Raw genomic sequence first — 24,475 nt, 5'->3', positions numbered from 1 at the left:
TAGTCCGGTCTGATAGGGGGAGAGAGGGGTCTGCCACTGGTACAACTGCAGTTCAGCAGCCACCACTACTTGTTTTTTGCATTCTCCTGTAAAACCTGGATTAAATCACAGATTTTCTAGATGCAGAGCCCACTGAGACTTCAGATCCTACTACAGAGCCAGCATGTGCCATGTAAAAGCCCAAGAAGTCTTAGAGCCAGTTTCGCTGAACCCAAGATGGAGGCTGAAACATCAGGATCATAGTCCTGATGTCCTGTATTAGTTGAGCTAGAGGGAAGGCTCGAAAATGAGCCAGATCCAGAACAGCTCAGATGAAAGGGAACCTCTGCTAAGGAGTCTATGTGCCATTGTGCAAGAACACTAAAGATGCTAGGAGGTTTGACTGAGTCTGGAGGTAGTATACAACTGACTGCGGCGACCCCTTCCTTCAGCAGCCAGTGGTCGAGGTAAGGGAGGACTAGTAATTCCAACAATTCAAAGATGCAATGCCACCACAAGCATCACTTTTGTGAACACCCAAGGGTCCCTGGTAAAGCCGAAAGGGAGCACAGCAAACTCAAATTTATCCTGGCACATCGTGAACCACAGATAGCATGCCTGTGGGATGGCAGAGTGGGGATGTGAAGTAAGAGTCCTGCAGATCCAGCACCAACAGCAAGTCTTCTGCATCCAGGGCAGACATAACTGGGGCCAACGTGAGCTTCTTGATTTGGTCCTCTTTTAGGAAGAAGTTGAGGGTGAAGGCCTAAAATAGGACAGATATCTGCCCTCCTCTTGCAACAGAAAATAATGGAAGTAGTAAATCCAAGTCCTTATTTCTGATGCCGGAACCTTTTCTGTGGCTCCTTTGTCCAAAAGAACCTGGACCTCCTGATGTAAAAAGGACCAACAGCCCTTTGATGTAGAAGGAATGTGTGCAGGTCTAAGAGGAATGATAGGGCATAACATTGCTTGACTATTTGAAGTACAAAGCTGTCAGATGCGATGCTCTGCCACCTCTGGAGGTAATACTGTATCCAGTCTCCAACAGGATGGTCATGTGCCACCGAGGTGAAGCTTGAGTGGCTTGATGGTAGTAGTTGGAGGAGCAGGGGACGGAGCAGTGAATTGCCCAAGGGCATGGACTCTGGTGGCAGGGATGTGGAATTCCTATAGCCAGACGCCCAGGACATATTGTTTGGGGTCAAGGGCAACAAGTTTTCATGAGTATTTTATCCCTGGGACAAGTAGACCCAACCCCCTGCAGCACAAACCCTTCAGGGAAGGGCACCGTCTGCAATGAAGGTAATATGTGTGTCCCTATGTTAATGCTATTCAAACTTTTATTTATGGTTCCCTAATTGAAAGTCTTTATTATTAGGGTGAGTACTCTAAGTAAATGTTGTAAGCTTTGACTGCACTACTGACAGTGGTTCCAGTATAAAAATGTGTACACATGTTTTTAAAGTTTAGCAACAGGAGGCTATGTAGAATTCTCCCTGATTTGATGCAAGTATCTGCAGAAGCCTGAAAGCAACAGGGATGGGGCAGGTTGATTAAATAAAAAAAAAAAACATTTTAAGCTTATTTTATCTCTGCTCAGAGGAAGCAGAAGCAGGCAGCCTCGCTCTCCTCCTCTAAGCCAATCACAAAGCTGCAATGGCAGTGTTGTGATTGGCTAGGATGCTGCCCATGCAGGCGTCTCTGGGGAGGGTTTTCTCCATGCAGGCTGCATGTAGCCTACATGGAGAAAACGGGAGAGTGCTCATGACTGGTTTGGTCGGCCCTGGGGCCGACCAAACAATCAGCGCCCATAACATTGGGCTAGCCACTCCCCCCTGACCCGCCCGCCCCCAACCAAACCATTCTTCTGCTTTTTTCATAGTGCAAGAAATAAACTTAAAATGGTATTTATACCATTTTACGTTTCTGCTTCTCGCACTGTGAGAAAGCAGTGGGGGGGACGCTCAGACTTCCACATGGAGGAGCTGCCCTTGCTCCTAGAAAAATTGTGTAAACTGCATTTTAGCATAAGAAAATGTGCCTGTGTAGTTTGCTCATGCGAAAATCTGAGTTATTTGCAAGTTCACTTTCCCTCCAACCACTTTTCCCCCCCAACTCTGGAAGAAGGTTTACGCCTGCCATTGTCAGGAGTAAACTTCCAACATTTCTCAGTATGGAAAAAGATTAGAGAAATGTTGTAGAAGACCCTTAAAACATGCAAGTTAGTATGTTTGCAAAGACTCAAAAGGGCATTCTGACCCTGGAACTATTTCTTACCACTACCTTCAGCCCCAGTATGTAGATCTGCAGAAACGTGGAAACATAAGGGTATTGCAAGTATTCAAACACTTCTATGGTATCTGCCCTGGAATAATCAAAGAGGCTATATCAGAGCTCTTATATAATGAGACTGCTGGCATAATTTGTGTAGGAGAGTAGGGTCTGGAATCCTATGGTCAACCCAGATTTTTGCTTTTTGCTTCATTGGTTTACGACTTTCCCTGGCTGTGGGCCTGCTAATCAGACCCACAGCCTAGCTGTTCTCTCTCTAAATTGACATCCATGTACTTTAGGTGCATTTACCAATTGGTATTGGGTCACTCTTGTAACTCCTTGTACAGTGTACCATAGGTACCCAGGGCATAAGTGAACCCAAGTCCTACCAGGGGCTGCAGCATGTATTATGCCACCCCTAGCTGGCCATCCAAATCTGACACAACTGGCTGATCAATCAGCTGGGGCAAGGTGGTGTAATCACCCTTTGCTTTAGATATAGTATACCTATATCTAAACCTAAAATGGACAAATATACTCCTAGAAGTCTCTCCTATGGCAGGCCTTAACAAAACTGCACTTCGCTTCCAGCACAACTTCAGAGGCATCCTAGACGAAGTGCTTTGGGGATTGAGAAGCCCCACCCCGAGCAGCTCCTGCTCAGAAGATCAGCCCTCCAGCATCCACAAGATCTGCGTGGGGCCCTTTTGCTTGATTGCTGCTCGACGCGTTGTCTGGTCACTTGCCGGCTGGCTAGTGGCCTCCTAGACGACGATCCTTGAAATCTACACCGCTGGTCTGGTTGCTCCAGACTGGCCCTTGCTTCCCTGTAAAGGAGAAGCACCCCAGAACCTCCTGGTCCGCACCAGACGCCTTTTCCACTCACCGTATGGGTTGCCTTTGCCAAGGCCTGTTGCCGCCGAATCCGGAACCAACACCGCCGACAGCGAGAGCCTGCGTGGGACAGCTCGTGCAACCATCCTGGTGGTCGAAGACACCTCCTGGTCCACGTGGCTGCAGAGTCAAGCGTCCACTCTTCACCTGATCGCGACACCATCTGGTTCCACTCCAGTCACTGGCTAGTGACTTTGAACATTGTCCCCTCTGCTTTCAGGTCTTCATCTTCCTTGATCCACCTTTGAATCACTCCAGACAGCTTCCTCCTGGTCGCCTGCAGCATCTTTCTTCAAGGCTCCATAGACTTCAATGCGGAAACCCGACACACTTTCACACCTATGCACCCGCAGCCCGTGGGTGAGGTAATGTGAGCATTTCGGCGCTCAAGGGTAGATTGACTCCTAGTATCTAGATTTCCAGTCGTTTTAGTCCTACCCAGTCGGAACTGTCCGTACTCACCTTTTTCGTAAACTGTACTGTCCATTGACTTTGTTACGCATCTCACATGTGAGTTCACACTCTGCACACGCGTCCCGTGGGCCTCCTATTACTTACCTAAGGTTAGGGTAGTGTAGTCCCAGCGATCCTACAGCCTCTGGACAGCTCCATTCCTTCTATCGATTTCCTTATACCACTTGTTTAGTATATGGTTTCTCGTGCCCCTAGGGCACCATTGTAAATTGTGCAAATTAAAAGTATTTTTCTTAAGAGTCTTGTCATGTGCTTAGCCCTCTGATCTCACAAAGAGTTCAGAGGTGTTTGTTAATAATAAATATCTTGTTTATTTTTTATAACAACCTGTGTGGTGTCCTTTCACTTGGTATTCAAGGGGTCAGATTTGGTAAAACAGCTGGCTTCACATGCCAAAAGAGTTTAGCCTAAGACTGCTTTGTCCATGCTACCATTAGGATAGCTGGTCTATAAGGTTGACTTACAACCAATCACCATAAGGGTTGTTTGGACTGATACAAGGTGATCACTAGAACTAGTGAGAATCATATATCAGGCCAACTTCTCACAATTTGTTGCTGCACTACATGGCACCAAAGAGGCAAGTAGATTGTGTTACAGGACAAGTAGATTTATGAAGCAGCCTGCCCCATGGGCAAGTGAATATGTTATTAAATTCCACACCCCTGTGGTGGCCAGGTGCGGACCCTGGCCTCAAAAGGACTAGTGAAGTGCTGCGGTCAAGAATGAACTTGGAGTGGGCTTTACATCAGGCCTCTTCTGAAACCATGAAAGAGGTGAAACTGCTGGAGATTCTGCTACGCGGGTGTAGAAAGGTCAAGAGAGGGTTTTGTGGCTCTGCTTCCCTTGAAGCTCTCCAGGGCAGAGTCGTCCTCGTCTAAGAAGAGACGATTGTGATTAAATGGCATGCCCATTGGTGATGCCTGAACATCACTTGAGAAGCTTGTGCATATCATCCACACGTAGGGCTGAAGCACCAAGCTGGTACCTACTGCCCTTCCCAAGCAGTCAGTGTTGTCCAGAGAATAGGACTGATTTCTCAGCTTTTGACCAATTTGGATAATTGGATAAAGGTTGGCATGGAATTCTTCAGGGACAGTTGGTAAGATTTCACCGACCATGTTCCACAACGCATGGAAATAGCATCCCAGAAGGCAACTAGCATTTACTGGACAGAGGGCAAGGATAGCTGAGGAAAACAACCGTGTACCAAATGCCTTCATACACTTTGATTACCCATCTTGAGGGAGGTGTAGTTTGGAATTAGTTAGGGTTGAGTCTGTTCAGACAGCCAGCTCACCCAGCTTTCAGGCGTAGTGTTGCAGAAGGAAGGGAGAATCACAAGGCACAGGTCTGTCTGTCTTATCTGGCAACCTGTTTGGTGGGCAAGAGCGAGACTTGGCTCAAGTACCCATTAGCGAGTCCGTCAAGTCTTCAAAGGAAGAAATGGTTATTTGTACGTCTGTCTAGGTTGATGGAATTTTGTTAGAACATTAGATCATCAACAGGCGACAGATGGAGGTATAAAACTTAAGCAGCCCTAGTGATTACCAAAGCAAATTCTTCGGTTGAAGGAACAGGGGAGAGTTCAAACGCAGTATTTGAGGAAGTGTCTAACCCACCGGCATCCTGAAGGTCCACAAAATGATTTACTTCATCATAATAATGGGATGCATCAGTCCAGTCATCCACATTGCCATTTTGACTGTTCTGAACCAGAAGCAAAAAAAAAAAAAAAAGAAATTGAGTGTCGAGGCAAAATCAGAGTTCTATTGGAGTCAGAATGAAGTTCGACTGGTTGCACTAAAGGTTGTGGAAGTATAAGAAAATGGGTTCTTCCTCCGGAATCGATGAGCTAGGGTAAGGGTCCTCAATCTTTTCTGGAATAAGAGCTACAAATGAAAAATAATCATCCTGAGCTACTGATATTGCTGGTGTGGTAACAGTGACCGCACCAGACAAGATTACATTAATGGTCGCTACAGGCAAGCTTACCAGCCACATTCACGTCATTGCTTCCTGCAGGGTTGCCAGCAATAACGTGAAATATGCTTTATGAATTTGGAATGCCTCTATGGTGATTCCATGACAGCCTTAGCTGCAGTGCCACTGACACCAATGTAATTAGGTTAGTAATACATCTCCCCAATGATGCATGAATGAACAACCAAATCTCACTTTTTCAATTTGGGATACATATTTTAATTCAACCAAGCAAAATCTTCTAATTTGGTAGTCTAGATGCACACAGGTGAGCTACTTATGAGTCTCTGAAGAGCTAACAGTAGATCTTGAGCTACTCCGAGTATCCTGTGCTAGGGGCTGCTGAATATCGTGGTGCTGGGTTAAAAATCAGCACTGGAGTCTGAGCAGACACTGCAGCAGGATCAACAGGCACTGACTAGGCAAAGGATGGAACGCTAATGGTAATCCAACTGAGGGCCTCATCGGATTTTGGGAGCCTGAAAGCACACCAGAGGGAGCTTAATGGGAGCCAAAGATGCGCAATAAGGCACCTGGGAAGGCTTCAACTTGTTGTGGTGGGATCAATGGATAGCGATATTCGTGGTGGATCGGTATAAACTATGGAAGCTGTTCCTTGGTAAGGGGGCTGAGAGGCACCTTCACGACTATGTGACTTTGCTTGACAATAGTGACGGGAAGAGCAGGAGTCTCACTTCGACTTTTTGGGTTGTTTTCTCCAATTTGCACTTTCCGGAGGACTTGGAATGTGAAAAAGACTTCTTGCAGGAAAGACACTGAAAAAGGGAAGAGCTCCGTGTCCCCAACCCGGACCAGCCATTCTGCCCCTTCCCAAAGGTGTTTGCTGACATGGAGCCTGGGTTTGTGGTACTGGAATGACTTGGGATTCCTCATGGTGCAATCCGTCATACGAAGACCCTACACACCAGAGAAAACTGGTGGAGGTCTCGCACAGTTATCTGTTTGACAATTCCTACAAGCTTTAAGCTGTGTAGTATTTAGAGGAGACATGAAGAAAATTTAGATTTATCAATAAGAGGCGAAAAAAGTTGAGGGGCAAACTCCAGAACCGTGGCCAATGGGCATGGAAACAAACTGGTGTCAGCGCGTGAGGTTACATATATAAGCGGCTCGTGTAGCTCTTCCGTAGAGGTATGAAGCATATGAGGAGCTGCACGACATCACCTACCAGCATGTGGGAGAAATGCTGGGAAAATCTCCAGATCTAGCCTGGCACCTAGGGGTCTTCACAAGATGAGGAATCTGTGGTTAGAAGCATCCACCAGAGACAGATGAAAACCTTAGAAGACAAACACTAAATTGTATCTCTGACATGAATTCATCCAGCCCTATTTGCACGATGGTCAGGCTGCCACATGGCTCAACCATTGCATCCCTAACTTCTACAACATCTACCGTGCTCCCCTTCCGACTTGATGAATTCCTTCAAGCTCACTTGCCAACTATGCTGTTGAATAAACTCCCAGATTAAAAAACGGCCACATGGAATTCAGAAGAGCTACGAAGATGCAGCTTTTCACATAAAATAACAAAGTACATAACCTTTATGGAAAAATTGTAATTGAGGTTTATGCAGTTTGCACAACTACCCTTACAAGGTTTGCTTTAAACTTCACACGCTTGCTTTTGTGATGGTCTCTGGGCCTCATTGCAACATGAATGCTCAAGTTGACTAGATGATACTGCCACCAATGCCCTTTTTTCAGCCAAACAACTGTACTTAGACCAATAACCTTTGGCCCCTAAAGTGTTTGATATCAAGGCTAGTTTTGAAGAGGCGCTATAGAACTGTTACTGTTTACTACACAGAATATCAGAAAATCAACACTCCACTGGAGTAACATGAGCTTGTTTAGATGGGCCTCATTTGATATTCAAACAGCAATCAGTATACTGTGCTGTAAGAAATTAACAGGTGTTGAAAGGCTGACAAATTTAGAAAATATACCTAATGGCTTTAAAAACTGCACAAGCCTATATGACATTTCTACCTTTGTTGAAACATCCATGCACGTTTCGGGGATGTTATTTAGGTAGGACTAATTCACTTGGTTCTTAAAACAGTTTTCCTTTATGCATAATCTTAATTTTTGCATGACAAGCAAAGGCAGTCCATCAAGTATGGTTCTCAAAGTCACAAAAACATTGCTGATGAAGATAGTTCCCTTTGCATAATCCTGTGTTATACCAATTCTAGATCCTTCTCACATAATGAGTTTGGTATCATAGGGAGTCACGGGTCTTATGTATTTTTTAACAAAAGATTTGAGAACCTATGGGCGCGCTCTATATCAAAGTCTAGATATAAACCTAATTTTCCCAAATTCCTTGGAATCAACAATTTCAAGAACTCAATAGAAAAATTCACCCAATGTTCTATGCCATCAAGTAGGATTAAAATTTGGTTTCCACTTCTGATCTTCCAGAAGAGCTACGAAGATGCAGCTTTTCACATAAAATAACAAAGTACATAACCTTTATGGAAAAATTGTAATTGAGGTTTATGCAGTTTGCACAACTACCCTTACAAGGTTTGCTTTAAACTTCACACGCTTGCTTTTGTGATGGTCTCTGGGCCTCATTGCAACATGAATGCTCAAGTTGACTAGATGATACTGCCACCAATGCCCTTTTTTCAGCCAAACAACTGTACTTAGACCAATAACCTTTGGCCCCTAAAGTGTTTGATATCAAGGCTAGTTTTGAAGAGGCGCTATAGAACTGTTACTGTTTACTACACAGAATATCAGAAAATCAACACTCCACTGGAGTAACATGAGCTTGTTTAGATGGGCCTCATTTGATATTCAAACAGCAATCAGTATACTGTGCTGTAAGAAATTAACAGGTGTTGAAAGGCTGACAAATGTAGAAAATATACCTAATGGCTTTAAAAACTGCACAAGCCTATATGACATTTCTACCTTTGTTGAAACATCCATGCACGTTTCGGGGATGTTATTTAGGTAGGACTAATTCACTTGGTTCTTAAAACAGTTTTCCTTTATGCATAATCTTAATTTTTGCATGACAAGCAAAGGCAGTCCATCAAGTATGGTTCTCAAAGTCACAAAAACATTGCTGATGAAGATAGTTCCCTTTGCATAATCCTATGTTATACCAATTCTAGATCCTTCTCACATAATGTGTTTGGTATCATAGGGAGTCACGGGTCTTATGTATTTTTTAACAAAAGATTTGAGAACCTATGGGCGCGCTCTATATCAAAGTCTAGATATAAACCTAATTTTCCCAAATTCCTTGGAATCAACAATTTCAAGAACTCAATAGAAAAATTCACCCAATGTTCTATGCCATCAAGTAGGATTAAAATTTGGTTTCCACTTCTGATCTTCCAGGTTCAAGATTTGCCTCTGGGAGTGTGCATCTTTGTTGAGACAGGAAGTCCATTTCTAGTTTTTATATCATTGTCCTCCAGTCAGCTAATCCTAGATTTAATTTCTGTCATCCTTAATACAAGTTCTTGAATTCTTTGCATATTCCAGCCATTTCTATGTGCATTAGATAGGTGTTCGTCTTAGTACTTTGAACCAAGTGATGTACGTCAACTAGCTTAATTATCAGATATTTGGCCCTAAGTTACATTTGTCTTTGACAGGGTAACCCTGCAGAGGTATTGCAGCCTTGTTTTTTTATGTTCTGTTCTTATCCATCTGCTCTGCCATGGTATGAGTGCAAGTAATAGTTAGACCAACTTTACAAGATTCTGGGGTTATCTGTAGTCAAGGCAAGCAAGAATGAGTTGAGAGTTCGAAATCAGGAGGTTTTTGTGATGATTAGAGCTGGCAGCGAGTTAAATATGAAAGAGCCTTTTACTTTACAGTAAGGTTATTGGAGAGTAACCATACACTGGAGTGTTTAATTCAGCTGAATTTACAACATATGAATTTTTTGCCAGTCAATTGTGTAGTTCTACCACCGTACAAATACTAACAGATATAGCAGCAACATTTTTATATTTGAACTAAGATGGGGCCAAAGTCTGAAGATATTTTCAGTAGGGAGAAAAGGAGCGAGCATTCATGCTGCCTGCTCCTTGTGTCAGCACGCTATTTGGTCACTTATTTTGCAAGGCTCCTTTTAATTAAAAAGAAAAAAAACACCTTGTTATGCGAACTCTCCTTTTGGTCAAATATGGTGGGATTGCCTCACAGATGTATACAACAACATTTCTCACCCCCTGACTAACACTCTTAGAACTTTTACCCCAGGTTGGCACCTTGAAGTTTCCTACTCCCGAGAGTAGATATTCATCTCACTGCATTGTCACAGGCTTTTAGAGGCCCCAACAGTCTCACGGAGACAAACCTGTAATTCCCAAACATCCAGCTGCACAATAAAAGGGCTTCCAGAGTTGAGCAGTCCCTCGGACCCAGTGTTAATTCACTGGTTGACGAATTCTCACTGGGTCAGTCAGAGACTCTTCATATATTTGCAGGAACTACAGTGCTCAGTCTCAGACTGCACTCCCTAAATCTCTCTAACTGATCTATTTACATCATTTTTCTGCCAGAGGTGTCTGAGCAAGCTTCAAATATAGCCCCCTGGACACGTGTACCATCAAATTACCAAAAGATTTAGCAGCCCATCATAGGAAACAAATATGTAATTTACTTCTCTAAAGTTGCCAGCAGATAAACAGAAATACAACTATGTGCACCAACACCAATTCAACAAGTTAATTACCTTCAGTAATGCTTTTTACTGGTGGATACTCCATCTTACTGTAAATCCCTCACCGGCCAATGGCTATAAGCGGTAGGTCTAGCGCCAATAGTTGTGCGGTCATGAAGTTGCTGCAAGCTGCTACTTCTGATTGATACTTCTAACTGCAGATTTCTCAACCTGTGAATACCCATACACTAGACTGGATCCAGAGAAATGTATTCAACAATCCTCTCATGCATCAGTATGTGGCTCTGTGTTGGATCAGTCATGCCCTAACGGGGACGTCGGGCCTCTAGCTAGTCCCCACTACTGTGCATGGACTTCAGTTTCTTCCTGATATCTGTCCACGCTGTCAAACACTGAGCCTTAGTGATCAGATTGCGCCAGGGTTGCGCTCTCTACATTGGAACCTTATCATGGACCAAAAGAGTCCATTCCATAAAACAGGGTGGTAGGAGAGTCAGTGAGAAAATTTCAGTTAGGTACAGTTTTCACCAGATAAAGTGTTCCCAAAGGCGACTAACTTGTTCTTCTAATGGACACTTCTAAGCACAGATTCCTCACCTTGTGAATCGAGACCAAAGCAGTACCTCCCCAGGTGGAGGGTCAATGGGACCACAGACCAGAAAATCCAATAGGACGAAATGGGAAAAATGCACTTCTCACTAAACCAGATTATCCAACCAATAGTGCTTTGTTAAAGGGTGGACTGATGCCCACTTAGCAGCCTAGCGGATGTCCAGAGCTTGCACCCGGTGTGCCAGCTTTTGCTCTACAGGAACGAGCTTGCAGCCTTTTTGGAGGCGGTTTCTTGGCCGCAGAGTTTGATGCATAGAACAATCCACCAGGTTATTGTTCATGTCGACACAGCTTTTCCCTATTTTGACCCAGAGAGTCCTATAAAGAGCAGATTGCCCACCCAATGTTCCTTAGTATGATCAATGTGTAGAAGCTTGGCAGGGTGGAGTATCCTATGTGCAAAGGTGTGACAAATTTTGGGATGAATGCTGCTTTAGCGTGTACTTGTTTGCCCAGGAAGACATCAGTATACGGCTGCTGGACAGACAGTGCTTGCAATTCGCTTACGCAACGAGCAGACATTATAGCTAGGAGGAATGCAGTCTTCAAGGTGAGCAGTCAGAGAGCAGGTGTGCACTGGCTCAAATAGAGTGCACATGAAAAAAGTGAGAACCAGATTGTGGTACCCGTGAGGCATCACAAATGATGTCAGGAACATATAGGAGTCAGCCCTTTCAGAAAACACATCACAATAGGGGATTTCAATAAAGATGGTTGATCAGGGACATAACAAAAGAAGGCAGAAAGAGCCGAAAAATAACCTTGAACTGTATCCATAGAAAGATCTTGCTGGGTTAAACAACGATAAAAACACCAAATTATCAGAGAACAGTACTTTTAAAGGCTGGACATTTTGGGAGGAACACCAGACAACAAACCTTTTCTAGCGTCCAGATTAGACTCTTTTAGTAAAGAGACACCAGGCTGCCAGGAGAACACTGCTTCGGAAGGGAGATCTAAAGTCATCAACTGTCACCGCTTAAATCTCCAAGCACGGAGGTGCAAGTTGTGCAGGGTCACGTGCAAGACTGCCCTGTTGCTGTGACAGAAGCTCACCCTGAGGGGGCAGCCAGATCAGAGGATAAACAAAGTTTTTGGTACGCCACACACTCCTCACCTAGTCCACAGCCACTAGGATGACTTGGGCCTGGTTGTTTCTGCAGGAAGGAGTAGAGACGTCCTGAGCTCCAATCCAAATGTAGGGAGTATCAAGAGTGAGAACTGCCTTGGGAACTTGTTGATGCAACAGTTTTGACACTGCCCATTCTCGGAAGTGGCAAAAAGATGGAGTCATGGTTCTTCCCATTGCCACAAGATGCCCTGTGCCACCTCCCAGTGCAGCCGCCATTCGTGATCCACTAGAGAATACCAGCAGAGTTTGTCCGCCCTGTAGTTTAAAGATCCTGCCCGGTGCTCCACAACCAGTGAGATACCGTTAAGCCAGCTCCCAAGGCTCAAAGCTTCTTCCTACAAGACACATGCCACTCAGTTTGTTGCTGAACCACATGGCTGTGGTGTCATCGATAAGAACATGTACCTGTTCTCACTTGATAGACAGAAGGAATACTTTCAGTGCCAAGCGAATCACTGAGCGCTCCAGCAAGATGATGTGGAGGCGGGTTTCCACCAAAGACCAGATTCCTCTAATCTCCATCTCCCATAAATGACCTCCCCAACTCAGCAACAATGCAGCTGTCATGACAGCTAGCTCTGGGTGAAGTAGGGGGAAAGGTATCCCAGTAGTCTAATCGTGGTAGAGCACCCAACACTGCAGATCTTTTACAGACTCTTACACCTTGATGGAACCTGAAAGGATCCCCTGGTGCTTAGCGAACTGAGGCTTCAGATCCCAAGGCACAGCCGACATGTGCCACCTGCCGTGGGCAATGGGTAGGAGGGAAGGCACGTAAGAGAAGTGTCCAGGATGGCTCAAATGAAGGAGTCAGGTGTTACTTCGGCATGGTGAAGGAAAATAAGTGATGTCAGAGGTGGTCCACGACCAACTTGAGGCGAGCTCACCTTCAAAAACTTGCTGTCGACTTATGGAAAGACGGCATTCCTATCCTCCAAAAGTGTGCAGCGACCACTACCTTCAGTTTCGTGAAGACCCGTGGTGCACTGGTTAGGCAGAAAGGGAGCACAGAGCTAAAAGTGATTGTGGCCTGCCTGAAACAACAGTCAACGCCTGTAGGACTGCAGAACAGGAATTTTGAAATAGGCATCCTGCAGGTCCAATGCCATCATCCACTCTCCTGGATCTAGTGAGGACTGAACTTGGGCCAGGGTGAGCATTTTGGTATTTGAAGTTCAGACGGCAAAGGTCAAGGGTAGGATGGCAGCCTCCATCCTTTTACGTAATCAGGATGTAACTGGAATAACAACCAATCCAGACCGCTGAGGTCAGCACCCTCTATATAGCTTCCTTCTCGTAGAGAGCCAAACCCTCCCTTCGTGAATGGACAAGTGGTTCTCCTGGAGGCGTTGAGTTTAGGAGGCATATTCAGAGGGGTGGCTGTATTCGTTTTGAAGCACCCATTGGTCTGATGTAATGCTCTGCCAACCATTGAGGTAAAAGGGGACCCGACCTCCAACCAGGTGACTGTGTGCCCCTGGGGGCAATTTAAATCAGTTTTGCGGTGACTGTGGAGAGATTAAATAGTTCATTGCCATGTTTGCCTGATTCAACGTCTGCCTCAAAAGGCCTGGTAGGTCTGCTGTTGCTGAGGCAAAGTATGGCATGGCCTCTGCTGGAACCCTCTTCCAAAGACAAGAAAGGGGCTAAATTGTTCTCAAACTGCTGCGCAGGTTTTGCTGGTCGAAGGGAGCACGCTGTGGTCTTGCTCTCTTTGAAGTGCTCCATGGCAGACTATACCTGGGCTCTGAAGAGATGTTTGCCATCAAATGGCATGTCTTTCAGGGATTGTTTTTTTTTTTAAACCTTTTTATTAGTTGCGTTCAGCACAAAATAACATGACAGTGACAGCATCTGCAATCCTGTAAATCAATATTCATGGTACAATCAAGAGAGGGGTATCAGCTTCGCATGGTCCATTGCAACATAGGCATAGTTTCATGTGTACATCAATGGGATGTCAGAATACAAGGATCCACCCCCCCCTCCACAGTCAAGGGGGTAAGGAGGATGAAAATTCTCCCCCCCGTCCGTATTAAGGCATGAAGACAGGACAGCAGGGGTGGCAGCAGCCCATTCCACCAACCCCCAATCGTCTGCGATCGGTCCAGTCAGCCGGTTATGTCAATATGTGCTGCATTGCCCCATACGTATCTCAAGTGTATGCACCCACGCTAGGCAGCGCAGCTAATTTCTAGTGTAGGGATATTCGGGTTACGCCATAGAGCCAAGTCGTGCATAACGGCCCCCCCTCTCAAGTGTCGACTGCAGCGATGAGCATGTGTGGCTATCAGTGTGTGTGTTTACCACCTGTATCCCAAGTAATGGATGGGTGAGAGAGGTCCCTCCCTCAAACAGTGTTACAAGGCCTTCGGGTGTTCCTAGTTCCCTCACCATCAGAGTTTTCCCAGCTGTCACGGCCACCCGTTGTATGGTAGGCGGTATGAATGACCTCCCACCATGTGTAAAGTAGTATGGTGAATGCAATACACATCATCTATACGCTCATAGGCCCGGGACCGGTTCGTCATCTCCAGAGGAGTCGCTAAGTGTCGCCTGGGACATCCAGTACACCTGCAAGGGAGACCAAAAATCGCTAGGCGTGCAACGGGCAGGCAACAGCTCCGCATAAACGCCGTGTTGGTCCTGGCAGTATGTGAGGTCGTCGAGCCATTACTTAAATTTTGGCGCTCTCCCCCTCCCCCACCTGCAAGCTATTCTCCGCTTAGCGAGGAGCAACGCAATTTCAACATATTTGCGGTCCGGCTTGGGCACATGTTTGGTATAACCTAGCAGCATCACTATTGGCTCCATGGGCAATGGGCCCCCAATCATTATTTGGAGTGCGGCGTGTACCTGTTCCCAATACGTTTGTATGGCTCCACATTCCCAGGCCAGATGAAGGAAATCCGCGCCGCTCGCCCGGCATCTAGCACACCTATCATCCTCTGAGAGATGAAACCGAAGTTTCCTGACTGGAGTATAATAGTAGCGTTGCACAAACTTATAGTGAATAATTTTCTGCCGGCAGCTGGAGGAGACCCTAGCCGTGACCGAGCAGCAATAGCTCCACTGCTCATCTGTGATTGCTGAGGCCAGTTCAGAGTCCCAGTTAGCCCGAGCCTTCGGCAGTATCATCGGGCGTTGCCCACGTATAGCGGCATACAGTTTAGACACTAAGTGCTTGCCATCTGAAATGAGCATGACATGCAATGGTAGCACCGTCCCAGGTTCGTCCGGGAAGTTGGGGAGTATGTCCCGCATACCCTGCCGGAGTCTGATGTAGTAAAAAACCTCCATGGGTGTCGGAGGAGTATTCTGGAATATCTGTTCCTTTGTACGGAACGTTCCTTCCTGAAACAGGTCACCCCATGTATGAAGGTGTACGCGTTTGCACATGGATCGAAATCCGTTTTCCAATAGAAGTGAAAGTTTCGGGTGGTATGCAAGGGGCAGTGCCGGGGAATAAAGCATGGGGGCGTCCAGCAGTTTAGTCACTCTCCGCCAGGCATCGACAGTCAAGGTACAGTGGTAGCAGGCGTCTCAACATCCCCAATAAGTCCCATCAGCATGCCTTTAAGCGGGAGCGGATGAACGATCCAGTCCTCAGCAGCGACCTGTGGCATGAAGGGAGCAGGGTTAACCCAGTAATATGAGTGTTGAGCCTGAGCACTAAGATAGTATAATTCCATGTCGGGCACATCGAATCCTCCCCTATCGTATGGCTGCGTTAAGACCCTCCAGCTAAGGCGTGGCTGCTTTCCACCCCAGAAAAGGCGCAAAAGCTCAGAACGGAGCCGTTTAAAAAAGTACGCGCGGATAGTATGGAATGTTTTGGAATAGATACAAGAACCGTGGGAGGACGACCATCTTGATCAGGGAAGCTCTTCCTGCCATTGAGATCGGCAGGGCCCGCCAGCGGGACACATTATCAGTTAGCTGCGAGATAGCCACCCCGTAGTTTGACCGGATAGTGTCGTCTTTATCGAGCGACACCTCTATGCCCAGGTACCGTAAGTCAGAGCTGCACCATTCCAGGGGGTAATCCAGCGGAAACCTGGCTACTGATGCCGTGAGGGGGAAGAATTGCGACTTCTTCCAGTTTATATGTACCCCGGATATGCCGCCAAACGCCACGAACTCCCTCAGTAGCGAATTAAGGTGATCTTGTGGGTGACGCACGTACAAAGTAACGTCATCCGCATAGAGTGAAATACTTATCTGCCGCTGATGACAGTTAAAGGCACTGGCCTTGTGCAACTGTCGCACTCTACAAGCCAACGGTTCTATCGCCAGGGCGAACAGCAGGGGTGACAGGGGGCAACCCTGCCTAGTTCCTCTCGTGATCGGCATCTGTGTCGAAAGCGCCCCATTGACGACGACCCTGGCGACCGGTGAGGTGTAGAGCAGTTTCACCCAGGCCACAAAGATCCGGGGGAACCCCATTCTGTTCAGTATAGCTAGTAGGTAACCCCACTCCACCGAATCGAACGCCTTGGTGGCGTCCAGAAACACAGCAGCGATCGGCAAGTCAGGCGATATGGTGGGTATTAGGGAGAACAGTGTGCGCAAGTTATGGGACGTAGCTCTCCCCGGGACAAAGCCAGATTGGTCCGGCAGCACCAAGGTGTTCATAAGTAGGGACAACCTAGTCGCCAGCACTTTTGCAAGGATCTTCGCGTCGCAGTTTAGTAGCGACAGGGGGCGATAGGCATCTGTGTCCTTCAGATCCTTCCCCGGCTTCAAAAGGGACGTGATCGCCACCTCTCTCATGGAGCCCGGCAGTATCCCTACCTCGAGCGAGTCCTCGAACACCTCCCTCAGTACCGGCGCCATGATGTCGATATAACATTTATAAAATTCGGCCGGTAGACCGTCCAACCCCGCCGCTTTGCCATTGCTAAGGGACATGATCGCCTCTCTGATCTCGTCCAGTTCGAACGGGCACCCCAAGAACGCCCTGTCGCTGTCACTGAGCCAACAGAGTGCAATGTCGTCCAGGAAATTACCGAACTCCACCTCACCTACCTGCTGCGTGGAATATAGACGCCGGTAGTGCTGTAGGAAGGTGTTTTGAATTTCTAGGGAATCCTGGTATGTCCTACCCTCCCCATCAGAGATTTCCAGGATATGGGTGGCGAAGCGCTGGTGCCTCGTGAGAGCAGCCAGTACCTTTCCCGGTCGATCCCCCTCACAGTAGCGCCTAGCCGTCCAATATTTGCCCCGGATTTTCGTTTCCCTGGCCGCTTCTTCCTCATAGGTCGACAGAAGTGCCCTGAATTTCCCCGCGAGATCAGGGCAGGGGTCACCAACCATCTTTGCCTCCAGCGTCTTAAGCTCTGCTTCAATTTTATGTAGTGTGCGCACAATGTCCCTCAGAATACCGCAACTTTTAGAGATCGTGATCCCCCTTACTGTCACCTTAAAGGCTTCCCAGATCGTTTCGACCTTGTCGACCGATCCCTTGTTCCTTGGAAAAAAGGCTTCAATCTCCTCCCCCAGTTCATGTCTAAAGACAGGGTCCAGCACGGCTGAGGGAAAGAGCCGCCACGGCGGACGCACCCTAGCATACCCCGGCATCTCCAGGACTGTCAAGACAGGACAATGGTCCGAGTAGGTACGAGGCAGATGTTTCACCCGAACGACTCCCCCAGCGAGGCCCCGCGAGACAAAGCAGTAATCGATCCGCGCCCATGAGCGTGCATGTGCCGTAAAATGTGTACCCTCCCTAACCGTCGGGTGTGTGTGCCTCCAGCTATCCACTAGTCCAGCCTCTGTCAGTATGCCCCAAAGTGTATCCCTGGCGTTCGTGTTGTATTGTGTACTACCGTCCGATCTATCCGCCATAGGGCATAACGATAGGTTGAAGTCCCCCCCCCCCAAAGAATGTGAGTGGATCAATTTCCAGTACATGGCCCCACAGCGACAAAAAGAATCCAGGAGTGTCAACATTAGGTGCATAGCTGTTCACAAGTATTATTACATCAGTGCCCAATCTCCCCCAAAGAATGACGTATCTCCCCTCCTTATCCACTCGTTCACCCAGCTTTTGAAACGGCAGTTGTTTGTTGATTAGAATACCAGTCCCCCTAGAGTACGTGGAGTAGGAGGAAAACACTCTCACATTCGCCCATCTGCTCGCAAACTTAGGGACACCATTCGGGTTAAGATGGGTTTCCTGGAGCATCGCTATCTGCACATGGTGCCGATCTAAATAAGCAATCACATTCCTACATTTGCGGGGGTTATTAAGGCCACGGACATTCCAGGACATTATGGAGACAGTATTCGACGTATCATCACCTGTGTTCGACATCGTATCCCTGAAAGAAGCTTTTGGCCAATGCTGTAGCCCTCGATCGAAGTGTACCTGAAGCAAATCTTTCCGCTGTCCAGAACATTCTCTTCATACAAACATCCAAACGTTCACACCTACGAATTCCAGTACCTGCACACTTGTCATGTATGTCATACGCAACAACATTTCTACTTTCAACAACAACTCGCATCCCAACATCCACATCCCATTCCTCCCCCCATGCACAACTGTTCAGCCCCCGATCTCCAGCTCCCCCCCACCCACTGAAGCAACCCAATCTTGCCAGTATCACATCCCCCCCCCCCCCCTCCCCGACCCCAACAATCAAGAACATTAGAAAAACCGTTTGGGGAATCCCCTTCTAAGGACACTAGAGGAATGCACCCCAACACTCCCCCCTCGACCCGCATGCGCCATACGGAGAAGACAGAGAAGGTGGGGTGATGCCTGGCATATGTTACCCCTGCAGGCTAGTACCCACATGTCAAGTCAGTGTCTCGCATCTCCCCCCCTCATGCCGGAAAAGACACCAAAAAAAGAAAATTCAGGAGGACCATCCCAGGAGCAACCGCTGCTCATTCCAGTCTCAACGCTGCTCTCAGATCGCCCAGTCTCAGATCAACTCCAGCAGAGGGGCAGGTATATACAAAAGCAGTTGTCGCCCACCTGTGACCAACGACGCAGCAAATCCACCAGCCAAGTTTCTACAGGCAGTTCGAGGTCTCCTCACCGGCAGCAGGCATCTCAAATCTCCATTCCATCATTTGGCGTCAGCGATCAAATGTTCATAAGGACACAGCTAGGGTTCCACGTGTTCGGCAGGGTTTACGTCTGCCTCATCTTCATCCTCGTTTCGCCTGTCCCTTCTGGCGGTACGCAGCCTCCGGACATAGTCCTCGGCCTGCTGCGGATTTGTAAAAAAGTGTTGTTTGCCCTGGTGGGTTACCCTGAGCCGCGCCGGGTACAGAAGCGCATAGTCCACTTGCATGTCCCTCAGCTTTTTTTTCACGTCGAGGAATTTCCTCCGCTGGTCCTGCACCATCGGTGTAAAGTCCGGATACAGGGAGAACTGTACCCCGTCACAAGCTAGATTCCGAGTCGTGCGGGCTGCACGCAGTGCCGTGTCGCGGTCCCGGTAGTTAAGTAACCGGGCAATGATGGGTCGCGGCTGCATCCCTGGCTTGGGGATCGGGCCCAGGGAGCGATGCGCCCGCTCTACAATAAATTGGCTGGAAAAGGCCTCCTTACCCACTGCCGTGAGGAGGATGCGCTCCACGTAGTCTTCCATGCGCCCAGTGTTGGTGGACTCCGGAACCCCCGTGACGCGTATGTTGTTGCGTCTGCTCCTCGCCTCCAACTCCTCGTTCTTCGCCGCTATTACTCTCAGGATATTATCCATTCTAGTCAGGCGCGTGTCGTGGGCAGCGGCCGTGTCCTCAGTGGTAGAGATGAGTCTCTCCGCCTCCCCCAGGCGCTCCTCGTGGACCTCCAGTTTCTGCGCAACCCCATCTATTCTGGATGATAAGCGGTCGACCTTGTCCACTATCGTAGCGAAGCCCTGCCGCATCTCCTCCATCATCAGCCCGAGCTCCGGGGCCAGGGGGGCAGAGGGGGGCTCAGTGCCCGAAGATCCTGGGGCTCCACTGGTCCCCGCCATGCTGCGTAATGGTTTTTTGACAGCCGCCGGTTCGAAAGAGAGCTTGGGCTGTTTATTGTCATTTTTGCCCATCGTGCCGCGATTGTGTGCACCCCCACGGGCACTGCGATTGGCTCTAGTGTGCGTGCCCACTTCTCCCAGCCCAGTCTGCGTATCCAGATGGCCCCCCGAGCAGCAATCTCGTCCAGGGCGGTATCCCCCACCCGAGGCACGAAGCGTCACAGGCAGTCTCCTGCCCCCAGAGCCCTCGCACCGAGTAGCTGCTATGGGTGAGGTGGTGGGGGGGTTGCGGCAGTCCCCTCGGTCCGGAGCACAGGGAGAGTCAGCGGGGGATGGTGGCAGGCCGCCGGGCGCAGGAGGAGGTCAGCGCGCCAAATGCGCGGGGCAGGACCCGTAGGCTGGGTAACTCCTATGCCCTCCGTATGTCCGTTGTTGTGTCTCAAGTCCCAGCTCCCAGGCGGCTGCAGTGGTCAGGGGTAGTTGCGGGGTTGCGAGGGGCAAAGCCGGGAAGATGTCCGCCTCACTCGGCAGATAGAGGCGTGCGCCGCGCTGGTCTCCCGGACCCTCTGAGGTCCACCAGGGAAGCCCGGAGCCCCTCCGCACACTGCAGTGGCTCCGCAGGGGGAGAGACTCACCTCCGCTGTCGCTCGACGGCCTCCAGCAGCACCCTCCTCCAGGAATTCAGGCCTCTCAGTCCCGAGGCCTAGCCGCCTCGTGGAGAGCCGCGGCCTCGCGTGGGCCGGTGTCCGGGCGCCTCGGCTGTGCACCGCAGCAGCACCCACCGGTCAAGATGTGCAGCCTCGTAACTCGGGCATACGAGGTCGGATCGCTTCCAAAATTGGACCGGAGCCGTATCTTGAGTTGGGTCGCCGATGCTGCAATTATTGGGCGTCTAGTCGAAGGATTTCAGGATCCTACTGGCCAGGCAGCCAGAGCCTCACTAGAGTGCGGCCATTAGCTAGTGCGCCCTCTAGCGCCCCCTGGCGTCTTTCAGGGATTGTTTAACATCATTGGAGATCCCGTGGACCGTATCCCAAGTATGATGCCGGAGCACCACTCTGATCCATTACCTACCCTGTCTTCAAGCCTAAGCGAATAACCAACTTTACTGCATCCTGCCCGTCATCTGTGAACTGCAGGAGGGGGGAGGGGTTTCCTTACAGGATTGATGGCAAGATCACCACCACCACTATGTACTACAATGCATCAATGCATGTGACTTGTGGCCCGAGAGACTGCTGAAATTTACAGGAGTACAGGACAAGGCTGGCAGAGGATAACATGCAGTTTGCATGTCTCCATGCCCCGACTCTGTCTGACATGGTTTTTGGAAAAGCATTTGGGTTGAGCCTACTGGCAGAGACTTGGACCACAAGACTTCTGTGTTGCAGGAGAAAAAACAAGGTGACCCATAACTAGTCTATTGTTTCTCATTATCTGCCTGTTCTCAAGTGGGCAAGATCCTGGTTTTGTTCAGAAGCTCAGCAGTGAGGGCCTAACTAAAGGGTAAAGGAGGTCCCTGTGAGACCTGCCCTTGCAGCAGAACCCCTGTGAGGACACCTCTTTGGTGGATAGTCGTAGGCCGAGAACCTCTGCTGTCCTCCTTATGACATGGCAAAGTCGACAAACTGTTCTGAGGCTGTGTCTGGAGCAGTTGAGTGTAGGCCAGTTTTTGCAGAGGTGCAGAGACCACTGGCATCCTGGAGGTAAAAAAAACAGGTGTTCATCATCGTAAACTTGTGAGGTATTATCTTCATCGGGGTCAAGCAGATTGTAATGAAGTGGAAGCATCTCCGAATCAGAATATGCAAAGGGACGATTTATATGGTAGATTTGCCACCGAGTCAGAAAGGACTATTGGATCTCTTTGGCATCTCTGTCAGTACTGGCATCTATGCTCAGGGCTCCAATGTCAATTGTGGTGCTGTGTGGCATGGGTGTCGGAGTTGGTGTAAAATGGCACAGTTGGCATCGGGAACTAATCGGCATGTGGGAGACCAACTAGAGAGCCCCTCAGATCCATAAAGCCTGAAGGCACTGCAGAGGGATCCAGTAGGGTAACAAAGATCCACAGCATGACCTCCTTGAAGGCCCGGGTCTGCTGTGGCATCGCAGGTGGACCTGGGAATTCTATTTGGATTGGCACTAAGGCCAGGATGGGTTCCAGAGTCAGAGACCAAGAGGTTCCCTTTGCGCGGCACAACTCATGTTGGGAGTACCGGCACGCTAGAGAACCGTGCTTCATCTTTTCATCCATTTCAAGTCAATGTCCCTTCTACATTAACTTAGTTACATTTCTTGTCTTACAGGCTTGATCTAGAAGTTTGGACATTTCATCATTTAGTGCTTGGAAAAACAATACCAGAAAAGCATATTTTTTGTCACTTAAGGATATGCTTTAAACATCAGTTCAGACTCCTTTTTCTGATCTTAGTGCTGGACCCAGATCATTGGGTTTCAGACTCAAGTCGGGTCCTATTAAAAAGGGAGGAACCAAAAAACATTAAGCTTGTCTCAGACAGTGGAGTGTAAAATTAGGGCATAATGCAGGACCATTTCAGGAAGGAATAGCTTGTATAAGTTTGAAGTAGACTGGTAAGCTGGTTTGTGGAAGATAAAACTTGAAGATCTGAATCCAGATGCTTTTTAGGGTGGGTAACATGTTGCTTACAGGCATAGTGCTTAAAGTAGCATGCCCACCTAGGACTCAAAGACAAGGAAATGGATGAAAAACGTAGCTGCAAACAAATATTTTCAGTACATGGAAATGCAATGCTTGTGCCCTCTCAGCGAAGAACAAGCGTGTTCCTATTTATGGGCTTAGTATACAGTTTTACTTCTCAGAACCATAAACACAAAAGCAAGATTTATTAAAACATTTAACATTGGGGACAACACCAGCCATGTATTCAGTACACAATCTGGAAAAGAACAACATATCAATACCCTGTCAATGGAACTGCCTTTCTTCTGTGCGTAAGCGCCCCAGAGCATGAACACCAGCCCGTCCAAGTTCTTGTTCAGCCAGGATACAACAGCATCAGTGAACTGTTCCCAGCCTCTGTCTTTGTGGGAGTTGGCATTATGCGCTCTAACAGTGAGCACAGAATTTAGTAAGAGCACTCCTGGAGAACACAAACATACATAATAATGAGAACCAAATTAGTAATCAAGTACCGTATTACACCAATATCCAAAAAGACATATGGTTTGTACATTCATTTTCATAATTACTGCAAAATCTATAAATACCACGCAGGTGTAACATTCTTACAATGCTGCCAGTCTCCAATACTTGATGAAGATCCAAATAAAATGTATGTTTTGTGCAAGTTGTTGTATGTGCATACAATTTAGGCAAAACATTATCCTGCTCTTGATCATATCCCTCTAGTGAGAGTGATTTTGCATCCTGTGGTTCGGAGTTTATCCTCGGCAGAGGTAGTCAAGGTTTGTGCCCACTTTTTGGAAATGTCGTATGAGAGCTATATCTTTCCCTCGAGTAGAGATCACCGAGGATGCAGAAAAACAGGCGACTGTTCTTCACTATCACGTCAAGACTGGAGTTGACAGAAATTATTGGTTGCCTTACAAATACTTCTGATATACCTGTTAAATTCAGAGATCCGACTCCTGCTCATTCCACAACGCATTTAGGATTAACACTCAAGTGGTTTCGGATTTAACAGTGTCTACATCTAAGCTACTTATTTTACTTAATTATACAACCCAGCCAAAGCTTGTTTTGATCTCGAGCCTTCAGAGCTATGACAGCTCAATTTAATGTTTTTTTTTCGTCATGTTTTCGATTCGCAGGGCAGTCAAATGGAAAAAGAGGGACAGCAAGAAGAAGAAAAATCACCAGGAACAAATATGTAGAGAGGAGAAAATCGAACACCTATTGGCTTAGCTAATGCTCACCTATACAAGAACTATTGGCTTTGGCAATGTGGTTTTGCCATGTTGAACACCATTGTGGCTGCTGTCCATCATTGCTAAAAGTTAGTATGGTGGAATAGAGTGGGGAAGAATATTTTGGATTGGAGTGAGGTGGATAGTATTAGCGTGGGGTGGATAGGATTAGCGTGGGGTAGATTGGGGTGGGGTGAATTGGGATGGAAAGGCCTGGTTGGGATGGAAAGGCCAGGTTGGAGTGGGACAGATTGGAGTGGGATAGGTTGGGAAAATTGTAGGGTGGTGGATTGGCTTGGTCTGGGGTAGAATTTATTGAGTGGGGACGATTGGTGTGGGCTGAGGTGGCATGAATTGGAGTAGGGCAGATTGGGGTGTATTGACAATTGTGTATTAAAGCATCATTCAGAAATTACACATAAGAAAGAAACAATGTTGCTTTACAATAACATAATCCTCATCTTTTGAGAACAATGCCCATAATCAAAAACAAAAGAAAACGTGAGTACAAAGTGAGAAAAGAAGGATTGTCAAAGTAAAAGAAAGTTAACCATAGAAA

General features: G+C 47.7%; 1 protein-coding gene across 4 annotated transcripts in view; it reads right to left on the bottom strand.

The window, feature by feature from the left end:
* The window catches only part of UNG (uracil DNA glycosylase), a 94,729-nt gene that overhangs the window by 14,751 nt on the left and 55,503 nt on the right, over window positions 1-24,475 (bottom strand). For all 4 annotated transcript variants that reach the window (XR_015300884.1, XM_086943099.1, XM_086943098.1 and 1 more), the window contains one exon: window positions 22,951-23,129. Coding sequence is in view for 3 of the 4 variants with exons in the window: in XM_086943099.1 (XP_086799225.1) it covers window positions 22,951-23,129 (179 nt within the window). In the remaining variant the exon portion in view is untranslated. The remainder of the gene's footprint in view (window positions 1-22,950; window positions 23,130-24,475) is intronic.

The sequence above is a fragment of the Lissotriton vulgaris genome, chromosome 11 (genome assembly GCF_964263255.1).
Source record: "Lissotriton vulgaris chromosome 11, aLisVul1.2, whole genome shotgun sequence".
NCBI classification, from domain to species: domain Eukaryota; kingdom Metazoa; phylum Chordata; class Amphibia; order Caudata; family Salamandridae; genus Lissotriton; species Lissotriton vulgaris.
The sequence above is the reverse complement of the archived record's forward strand: the minus strand, read 5'-3'. Positions and strand labels throughout refer to the sequence as shown.